General features: G+C 44.2%; 1 protein-coding gene across 1 annotated transcript; it reads right to left on the bottom strand.

Annotated features, from left to right (window-relative positions):
* Positions 1-3,767: 3,767 nt before the first annotated feature.
* LOC105503814 (olfactory receptor 10G3) lies at positions 3,768-4,709 on the bottom strand. Its single transcript, XM_011930918.1, has one exon. It carries the CDS (start codon positions 4,707-4,709, stop codon positions 3,768-3,770), a length of 942 nt encoding a protein of 313 aa, XP_011786308.1.
* Between the last annotated feature and the right edge of the window lie 6,864 nt (positions 4,710-11,573).

Here is an 11,573-nt window from a genome sequence, read left to right as displayed (position 1 = left end):
CTCTGCCTCCCAGGTTCAAGCGATTCTCCTGCCTCAGCCTCCTGAGTAGCTGGGATTATAGGTGTGTACCACCATGCCCAGCTAATTTTTGTACTTTTTTAGTAGAGATGTGTTTTCGCCATGTTGGCCAGGCTAATCTCGAACTCCTGACCTGAAATGATCCGTCCGTCTCCGCCTCCCAAAGTGCTGGGATTACAGGCATGAGCAACTGTGAATAATCCAATTCAGTATTATTGCACTGCAGTGATGGACACCAGCTTTGGTCAATATGGCGTAGTGCTGTATTTCGGATTTCTTCAAAGCCTGGTAGTTGGTGACGATGACCAATTTGGTTTCGCCTTGTCTGATCATCTTCAGAGTCTGCTAGTGCTCCTGGATGTACTTTCCACTTTTCATGATGAATTGGAGCCTAGAGTTGATAGACTCCAGCGACATTTTGTCTTCTTTGTGGTCACCATCTTCTGGCCTTAGGTGCGGGAAGGACCCCAACCCAGAGCAGATGCCAAGATGGCCAAGGAGCAAGAATGCTCCGTTTTGTCTTTGTACTGGGAGCCATTCGCAATGGCATCAACTGGGATATAACCACTTCCTCTTCAGATCCTGCATTCAAATGTTCACTCATTATTTTTTCACTTGTCTAATAATTTTGGCTAGTGTTTTCAGAACAATGTTATTTAATAGTGGTGATGTTACGGACAATGGGTTTTTGGGCTCTCAATGCAATAGGAATTGACATGAGGGTAGGGCGCGGTGGCTTACAAGTGTAATCCCAGCACTTTGGGAGGCTGAGGAGGGTGGATCATCTGAAGTCTGACCAGCCTGGTCAACATGGTGAAACTCTGTCTCCACTAAAAACACAAAAATTTAGAGGGGCATAGTGGTGTGCGCCTATAGGCCCAACTACTTGGGAGGCTGAGGCAGGAGAATTGCTTGAACCCGGGAGGTGGAGGTTGCAGTGAGCCGAGATTGTGCCACTGCACTCCAGCCTGGGCGATAGAGTAAGATTGTCTCAACAAACAAACAAACAACAATGTTTGTATAATTTCTTTTTTCTTTCCTTTCTTTTTTTTTTTTTTATTGAGACAGTGTCTTGCTCTGTTGCCCAGGCTGGAGTGCAGTGGCATAATCTTGGCTCACTGTAACCTCCACCTCCTGGGTTCAAGTGATTCTCCTGCCTCACCCTCCTGAGTCGTTGGGATTAGAGGCGTGCGCCACCACATCTGGCTAATTTTTGTATTTTTAGTAGAGACGGGGTTTCACCATGTTGGTCAGGCTGGTCTTGAACTCCTGACCTTATGATTTGCCAGCCTCGGCCTCCCAAAGTGCTGGGATTACAGGCATGAGCTCCCGTGCCCGGCCATATTTCTTTTCTTTCTTTCCTGTTTGTTTGTTTGTTTTGAGACAAGGTACTCGCTCTGTTGCTCAGGTTGGAGTGCAGTGGTGCTATCACGGCTCATTGGAGCCTTGACCTCCCAATCTCAAGCGATCCTCCTGCCTCAGCCCTGTCTCTACAAAAACAATCAAAGAGAATGCAGCTCAGCGACACAGGGACACAGTGATTTTAACCTTGTGAGACCCTGTGCATGAACTGCTGACCTATAAATCTGTGAGCTAATAAATTGGATGTTGTTTCTTTTTTCTTTTTTTGAGACGGAGTTTGGCTCTTGTTGCCCAGGCTGGAGTGCAATGGTGCAATCTCAGCTCACTGCAACCTCCACCTCCCGGGTTCAAGCTATTCTCTCCTGCCTCAGCCTCCCAGGCATGCGCCACCATGCCTGGCTAATTTTGTATTTTTGGTAGAGACGTGGTTTCTCCATGTTGGTTAGGCTGGTCTTGAACTTCCGACCTCAAGTGATCCACCTGCCTTGGCCTCCCAAAGTGCTGTGATTACAGGCGTGAGCCACTGCGCCTGGCTCGATGTTGTTTAAGGCGCTAAATTTGTGCCGCTAACACATTACCTATTATGTTAGATTAAATCCAAACTTCCTACATAGTTTTTGAGGCTTTACGATATCTACCCTTCACAGATAGTGTGGTCATGTAACCTCTCCCCCATATACTACCTTTTACCAACACTAGCTTTCCTTTCAAACATGCTAATTTTTTTTTTTTTTTCTTTTCCATCCTAGAGCCTTGCATTAGCTTTTCCCTCTTTTTGGAAATTTTTTCCTGAGATTCTTGTGGCTATGACTTTGAAAACGTATTTTTAATTTTAATTTTAATTTTTTTTGAGACGGAGTCACTCTCTGTCGCCCAGGCTGGAGTGCAGTGGGGCGATATCTTGGCTCACTGCAACCTCTGCCTCCCAGGTTCACGCGATTCTCCTGCCTCAGCCTCCTGAGTAGCTGAGAGTACAGGTGTGTGCCACCACGCCTGGCTAATTTTTGTATTTTTAGTAGAGACGGGGTTTTGCCATGTAGGCCAGGCTGGTCTCAAACTCCTGACCTCAGGTGACCTGCCTGCCTCAGCCTCCCAAAGTACTGGGATTACAGGCATGAGCCACCATGCCCAGCCCCAGAAATAGTATTTTTTAAAACAATGCTTTTTAAGAAAATTTTATTTCAATAGTTTTTGGGGTACAGGTGGTTTTTGGTTACATGGATAAGTTCTTCAGTGGTGATTTCTGAGATTTTGGTGCACCCATAATCCAAGCAGTGTACACTGTATCCAATACGTAGTCTTTTATCTTTCACCCCTATGTTAGTCAGGGTTCTCTAGAGGGACAGAACTAATGGAATATATATATATATAAAGGGGAGTTTATTAAGTATTCACTCACATGACCACAAGGTCCCACAATAGGACATCTGCAGTCTGAGGAGCAAGGAGAGCCAGTCCGAGTTCCAAAACTGAAGAACCTGGAGTCTTATGTTCCAGAGCAGGATGCACTCAGGGCGGGAGAAAGATGTAGGCTGAGAGGCTAGGCCAGTCTTTCTTTTCACATTTCCCTGCCTGCTTGTATTCCAGTCTTGCTGGCAGCTGATTAGATTGTGCCTACACCGATTAAGGGTGGGTCTGCCTTTCCCAGCCCTCAAATGTTAATCTCTTTTGGCAACACCCTCACAGGCACACCTAGGATCAATACTTTGTATCCTTCTATCCAATCAAGTTGACATTCAGTATTAACTGTCAGATATCATGTTGGGAAATATCATATTGAACTCTACTGAGACATTTTAAAATACATTATTGCATTCTTTCTTCTGGATTGTTTAATGTGGTTTAATTTGTGAGAATTTGGTGTCATTCTGTACTCTTGTAGTGGCTGAGAGTTATCTTGAGAGGATACTAAGGAACTGTTATAAAGTTAGTATTTTACAGGCCGGGCGCGGTGGCTCAAGCCTGTAATCCCAGCACTTTGGGAGGCGGAGACGGGAGGATCACGAGGTCAGGAGATCGAAATCATCCTGGCTAACATGGTGAAACCCCGTCTCTACTAAAAAAATACGAAAAACTAGCCAGGCGAGGTGGCGGGCGCCTGTAGTCCCAGCTACTCGGGAGGCTGAGGCAGGAGAATGGCTTAACCCTGGGAGGCGGAGCTTGCAGTGAGCCGAGATCGCACTACTGCACTCCAGCCTGTGTGACAGAGCAAGACTCCGTCTCAAAAAAAAAAAAAAAATAAAGTTAGTATTTTACCTTAAACTATGTTTGATCATACAATATGGCTATATAAAAGAGGAAAAGCAAGAAGAAAAAAAAATTACTGAAGCCTAAGCATTATAATAAATTCTAATTGTGACAGCTTCCCTAGTGGGAGAAGGACACTTTCAAAACTCACTCATAGTTCTTGGGTTTCTGAGCATTGTTTTCAGGGCCAGCTTCACCTCTTGGTTCCGCAGAGTGTAGATAAGGGGATTGAGGAAAGGAGTAATGGCCGTGGGGAACAGAGCAGCTGCCCCATCCAGGGGGCTGTTGGTTTCAGGCCTCAGGTAGATGAAGGCACAGGGCACATAGTACACGGTGACCACAGTTACATGTGCTCCACAGGTTGAAAAAGCCCGGCGCCGCCCATCAGCTGTATGGATTCTCAGGATGGTCTGAATGATCTGTATGTAGGAGAGGAGGATCAGGAAGAAGCAACTGGCAACCACCACCCCAATGTCCACAAAGGTCACCAGCTCATTGACTGTTGTGTCAGCACAGGCCAGTCTCAACACTGCAGGGATGTCACAGAAGAAGTAATCCACCTGATTGGGCCCACAGTAGGGCAGGCGGAAGGTTAGAATGGCCTGGAGAGCCCCATGGATGGATCCTGCCACCCAGGCTCCAGCCACAAGCAAGGCACTCAGCTTAGCAGTCATAAGCACAGGGTAGTGCAGGGGCTGACATATGGCCAGGTACCTGTCATAGGCCATCAGGGTGTAGAGGAAGCACTGGGTGCTGCCCAGGAAGTGATAGAAATAGAGTTGAGCAACACAGCCACCAAATGGGATGGATTTGACGCCTAAAGTGAAGTTCATCATGAGGCGAGGGACGATGATGGAGGAGATGCCCATGTCAATGACTGAGAGAACACCAAGAAAGATGTACATGGGGCGGGCATGGAGCCTCGGGTCTGCCCAGACAGTGATTAAAATAAGCAGGTTTCCCAGCTGAGTCAGGATGTAGATTAGCAAAAAGAACACAAGAAAGAGTGTCCTTAGCCTGAGTGGATAAGGAAGTCCTGTCAGGATAAACGCAGTCAACAGTGTGTTGTTGACCCTTTCCATATCCCGGAGAATCTTACCTAGAGAATGGACAAAACAAGAGTTAACATAGAGGTGAGAGGAAAGTGAGGGGGAATTAGAAAAAGAGATTGTAACAACTAGGGATGGTGGCAGAGAAGTTTCTTTCTTTCTTTTTTTTGGAGACAGAGTTTTGCTCTGTTGCCCAGGCTGGGGTGCAATGGCATGATCTTGGCTCTCTGCAACCCCCGCCTCCCAGGTTCAAGCTATTCTCCTGCCTGAGCCTCCCAAGTAGCTGGGATTACAGACATGTGCCATCACCCCTGGCTAATTTTTTGTATTTTTAGTAGAGATGGGGTTTCACCATGCTAGCCAGCCTAGTCTGGAACTCCTGACCTCAGGTGATCCACCTGCCTCAGCCTCCCAAAGTGCTGGGATTACAGGCGTGAGCCACCAAGCACAGCAGAGAAGTTTTTTTCTTATGTGGAAAGATGGCAAGTAGGCAGAAACAATGTTCTCTGGTAGGTGTTTTGTAAACACGATGTTACTGGAACACAGCCTTTCTCATTTAGTTACATATTGTCTGTAACTGTTTTGGAGCTACTATGACAGAGATGAGTGGTTGCATTTAGTTTGCAAAACATAAACTATTTACTCCCCAGACATTTACAGAAAAAGTTTGCACCTAGGGTTTTGTACTCAGAGCACTTTTTCCAATAAGCTTTGGAAAATAATCGTTGACTGTTCTATTAGTACAGGTCAGGATTTCCCGGAAACATGACGTATGTGAGAAAGGGTATTTGTTTCATTAGGTGCTCTGCCAGCTCAGAATCTTCCAGAGGCCACTGGCTCACTTTTATCTCTGCCAGGACATAAACTTATATAGAGTGGGGAATATGCAGAAAGGAAATGCAGAAACCCATTTGTGTATAAAGAATGAAACAGAATTTTGATTAAATGGCTAATCAAAATTTTTATGTGTGACAGTGCTTGATGCTGTACAGATCTACTTTCCAAGTTCTTTACCATTAAAAGGAGGAGAATGACCATGAAGATGTAAGTACATAAATAAAGTGAGGACTATCACCACCATGCACTGTGGTTGGTACTTGGTGCTATATAATTCAGTTGCTTTGTATGTAATCATTTAGCCTTAAGACATGTCAAAGAGAGGACAGAAAGAAGAAATGAGGGCTGTCTCTAGTGGGAAGCCAGGGATTAAAGGAAAATTAAAGAATGACTACAGAGGATGAGAGGATTGCTAGACCAGAGCAAACCACTCTCAGTGTGGAAGAATTATTTTAAGTTCTTAGTCCAAATCATTGATCGGCACTTTTTTTTTTTTTTTTGAGACAGAGTTCTCTCTGTCACACAGCCTGGAGTGCAATGGCATGATCTCAGCTCACTGCAACCTCTGCCTCTCGGGTTTAAGCAATTCTCATGCCTCAGCCTCCGAGTAGCTGGGATTACAGGCATGTGCTACCATGCCTGGCTAATTTTTGTATTTTTAGTGGAGACGGGGTTTCACCATGTTGGCCAGGCTGATCTTGAACTCCTGGCCTCAAGTGATCTGCCCGCCTTGGTCTCCCAAAGTGTTGGGATTACAGGCATAAACCACCATACCCAGCTTGACTGGCATTTTTTAATCTAAAGAAAAGGGTTGGAGGGTGGGCTCAGTGGCTCATGCCTGTAATCCTAGCACTTTGGGAGGCCGAGGAGGGTGGATCACCTGAGGTTAGGGGTTCGAGACTAGCCTGGCCAACATGGTGACACCCTGCCTCTACTAAAAATACAAACATTAGCCAGGTTTGGTGGCGGGCACCTGTAATCTCAGCTACTCAGGAGGCTGAGGCAGGAGAATCACTTGAAGCTGGGAGGTGGAGGTTGAATTGAGCTGAGATTGCACCACTTCACTCCAGCCTGGGCAAAAGAGTAAAACTCTGTTTCAAAAAAAAAAAAAAAAAAGCCAGGTGCAGTGGCCCACTCCTATAATCGCAGCACTTTGAGAGGCTGATGTGGGTGGATCACAAGGTCAGGAATTTGAGACCAGCCTGGCCAATATGGTGAAACCCCGTCTCTACTAAAAATACAAAAATTAGCCAGGTATGGTGGTGGGCGCCTGTACTCCCAGCTGCTTGGGAGGCTGAGGCAGGAGAATGACTTGAACCTGGGAGACAGAGGTTGCAATGAGCAGAGATCGCACCACTGCACTCCAGCCTGGGTGACAGAGCGAGACTCTGTCTCAAACAAACAAATAAAAAAAAACAAATAAAAGCAACAACAACAAAAAGGGTTGGAACAATGAGCTTTTAAAATTCCTAGGCCGGGCGCGGTGGCTCAAGCCTGTAATCCCAGCACTTTGGGAGGCCGAGACGGGCAGATCACGAGGTCAGGAGATCGAGACCATCCTGGCTAACACGGTGAAACCCCGTCTCTACTAAAAAATACAAAAAACTAGCTGGGCGAGGTGGCGGGCGCCTGTAGTCCCAGGTACTCGGGAGGCTGAGGCAGGAGAATGGCGTAAACTCGGGAGGCGAAGCTTGCAGTGAGCTGAGATCCGGCCACTGCACTCCAGCCTGGGCGACAGAGTGAGACTCCGTCTCAAAAAAAAAAAAAAAAATTCCTTCTAGTACCTTTAGTTCAGTTATCTATACTCATGTCTTGGAACGTTTTTTGAAAATGAACTGACCTTAAATGGGAGGGTTGATTTCGGGGCTCTGTATTCTGTCATTGGTTGATGTGTTTGTTTTTATGCCAGTGCCATGCTGTTTTGATAACTATAACTTTATATTTTAAGATAAGATAATATGATGCCTGTGACATTTTCTGAGTGTGTGCAAGATTGCTTTGGCTATTCAGTGTCTTTTTGTTTCACAATGGGGAAAGGACAGTCTCTTCAATAAATAGTGTTGGGAAAACTGGATATCCATATTTAGAAGAATGAAATTGGGCCTTTATCTCACACTATTAGCAAAAATCAGTTCAAAATGAATTAAAGACTTAAACATAAGACCTGAAACTGTAAAACTACTAGAAGAAAACTGGAAAAGTTCTACAACATTTGTCTGAAAAATATCATATATATTCAACAGAATACTATTCAGCCCTAGAAAAGAAGGAAATCCTGTCACTTGTGACAACATGAATGAACCTGGAGGACGTTATATTAAACAAAATAAGCCAGGCATGGAAAGACAATATTGCATGATCTCACTTATATGTGGAATAAAAAAAAATTGAACTTACAAAAGTGAAAAAGAGAATGGTGGTTATTAGAAGCCGGGGATGGGAATGGGGATGGGGAATGCAGAGATGTTGATCAAAAGGTACAAAGTTTCAGTTGGGTGCACTGGCTCACACCTGTAATCCCAGCACTTTGGGAGGCCAAGGCAGGTGGATCACGAGGTCAGGAAATCGAGACCATCCTGGTCAATACGGTGAAACCCCGTCTCTACTAAAAAAAAAAAAAAAAAAATACAAAAAATTAGTTGGGCGTGGTTGCGGGCACCTGTAGTCCCAGCTACTCTGGAGGCTGAGGCAGGAGAATGGCGTGAATCAGGGAGACAGAGCTTGCAGTGAGCTGAGATCATGCCACTGCACTCCAACCTGGGTGACAGAGTGAGACTCTGTCTCAAAAAAAAAAAAAAAAAACACACACACACACACACACATATATAATGTATTTCAAATTATTAAAAGAGCTTATTTTAAGCATTATTACTGCAAAAAAATGACAAGTACGTGAGGTAATGGATATGTTAGTTTGATATAATCATTCTTTTTTTTTTTTTTGAGATGGAGTTTCGCTCTTGTTGCACTTGTCGCTCTTGTTGCCCTTGTCGCTCTTGTTGCCCAGGCTGGAGTGAAATGGCACGATTTCGGCTCACTGCAACCTCTGCGATTCTCCTGCCTCAGCCTCCCTAGTAGCTGGGATTACAGACATGTGCTGCCACACCCAGCTAATTTTGCATTTTTAGTAGAGACGGGGTTTCTCCTTATTGGTCAGGCTGGTCTCGAACTCCCAACCTCAGGTGATCGGCCTCCCAAAGTGCTAGGATTATAGGCATGAGCCACTGCCCCCGGTCTGATATAATCATTCTACAGTGTATATGCATTTATGAAAACATCACATTGTGTCCCATAAATAGGTATAACCATTATTTATTAATTAAAAATAAAAGTTTAAATAAAACAAACTTGATGGAAATTTTTAGTGAGAAATACTCATGGCTTGAGGTAGGATGTCCAAAAAATTGAAATCGATTGATTTTTTTTTCTCTGGACTGATTTCCACACACTCAGAAGGAAGAGAGTAAGATTAACAGGGCAATGTCAGGAGCTTTCTGATTAAATGATTTCCTCTACCTTCACTCCTGCACAGGGCAGCATTCTGCCTTGGGTCAGGGGACTGTGGACAGCAGGGAACTGGCATCCCTTGTGAAGAAGTAAGTCATCATAGACAGATGGTTCTGCTACTGGCTGAGAACAACAAATGTAAACATTATAATGGATCTCAATCGTCAGCTTGTCATAATGGATCTGTTCATTAGCTCACTTCTTGGTTTTGAGTCTCGAAGCTCCTCTGGGACTGGGTGTGGTGGCTCATGCCTGTAATCCCAGCACTTTGGAAGGCTGAGGTGGAAGGATTGCTTAAGCCCAGGAGTTTGCGACAAGTCTGGGCAACATAGCAAAACCCTGTTCTATAAAAAATAATAAAAAAAATACTGGGCGTAGTGGCACACATCTCTGTTCCCAGATACTTAGGAGACTAAGGTGGAAGGATTGCTTGAGCCCAGAAGGTCAAGGTGAACCCAGATTGCACCACTGCACTCCAGCCTGGGTGACAGAGTGAGAGACCCTGTCTCAAAACAAAAACATAAACAACATACAAAAAAGTCAACTCCTCTGGGTTTCAGTTTCTTCACTGGGGCTGTGAGGATGCGAAGTGAGACTGTGAACCCAATTTTGGCAAATAGTGAAAAACAAGGCATAGTTACGTTCAAGCCTTTTTTTTTGAGAGGGAGTCTTGCTCTGTAACCCAGGCTGGAGTGCAGTGGTGCGATGTCGGCTCACTGCCACCTCTGCCTCCCGGGTTCAAGCAATTCTCCTGCCTTGTCCACCCGAGTAGCTGGGATTACAGGCATGCACCGCCATGCCTGGCTAATTTTTGTATTTTTAGTAGAGATGGGGTTTCACCATGTTGGCCAAGCTAGTCTCCAACTCTTGACCTCGTGATCTGCCCGCCTCAGTCTCCCAAAGTGCTGGGATTACAGGCATGAGCCACAGTGCTCGGCTCAATAGTCTTTACGTTAAACACTTAGCTTTAAAACTGCTGTACCCAAGCTCTTTCAGAGCTTAACTCTCATCATTTAACCATCTCTGTTATGAAACTTAAAAAAAGAAGCAGTAAATCCTGCCACCCCATGCCATTTTATCCTCTTTCAAGTAAATAAAACGCAGTTTATAAATTCTTCAGTTTTAAACATTATAGTCACAGGAACACAGTGATGGTTGAACTTTAAAAAGCTGACCACAATCCTCTTCCAGATGCCAGAGCTACAGATGCTGGCCTTCTCCCTGAGTTCCTTGACTTCAGGAATTATAGAAGCTCAAGTTCCCACACAGGTTCCTTGGGAAATTAATGGCAGCGCACAATGGCAGCCCTGGGCTGAAGGAGCTCAGGTGGCTGCTCTGGTCTGTGTGTCGTGTCATGGGATGCTGTAGTTTTCTGAGGTCACTGAGGTCTGATGTTAAAGTGTTCAGATTTAGAAGCCTGATTTGGTTAGGTCTCTCTGGGGGAAATCAGGCTGTGGGAAATCAATTCACACTGTTCAAGTACCTGAGAGAATGACTTAAAAACCAAACAAATAATTTGTTACTTTACAGTGGGAGATCTTGCTCCCATGACAGAAATGATGTGTCTGCTACCTAGGGCACTCACTTATTAATACTATCAAGGTCCCTGGAAATCAAATTAGGAATCAAATGTGTATTTCTGAGTTTTGAATCACAGCAAGGGGAATTTCATGAAGCACACTTAATTTAGGTCACAATGAATTACACCTGGTAAATCACACAGCATCTTTATCTAAGGGAATACTTCAATTTTCCCTTCAGATACAGTTATCTTTTTCCCTTGAGCAGTAATGAAGATACATCAACAAAGTTTTATTCTAATTATTTTTTTCCTGAATTTCTATCTTTTTAGATTGCCTTTGTTATTTCCATTGGCTCTTTTTCAACATTTTCCTAACTTTTTAGAGTTCCCTAATTATCCTTCCCTGATTTATTTTTCATACTGTTTTCTTATTTGTTTTGGAGAACATTCTATGATTTACTCTCTAAAAAGTGTTATTTCTTTTGCAAAATTTTCCATTGATAGGGAATGACAGTCCACCCATAGTATGATGATTCTTGTTTTACTCAACCAGAGAGAATAGTATTTTCTAACTTTATCCTTAGATTTTAGAACCATCTTAGTGGGAGGAATGAGAGGAAGGAATGCAGTTTTATTTCTAATACCAAGTATCTTTATTGGGTGTGATTTCATCCCAGTTACCTCTTTTTGTTTTCTTCTTTTTGTTTCTCTAACTTTTTCCTCCTCATTAAGTTATAAATATTAATGGAAAAACTTCCCTTTACCTCTGATCTGTTATGACCTTTCTCCCTGTGTCACTGCCATTATCGTAAACCTCCAAGCGTAAAGCTTAGTATTTGCTAGGTAACCACCCTTCTGTATACTTTCTGGTTCATTAATATCCCACATGTGGCTCTGAGACGCTTTACTTAAATGCTTTCAAAAATCAAAGAGAGAGAGAGAGAGATACGGAGGGAGAGAAAGAGACATGGAGGGAGAGAGAGAGACATGGCACAAGGAGAAGGAAACGTGGCATATCACATGGGGACCAG

The sequence above is a fragment of the Colobus angolensis genome, unplaced genomic scaffold, assembly GCF_000951035.1.
Source record: "Colobus angolensis palliatus isolate OR3802 unplaced genomic scaffold, Cang.pa_1.0 Scaffold88, whole genome shotgun sequence".
NCBI lineage: Eukaryota > Metazoa > Chordata > Mammalia > Primates > Cercopithecidae > Colobus > Colobus angolensis.
This window is presented reverse-complemented; position numbering and strand designations above follow the sequence as displayed.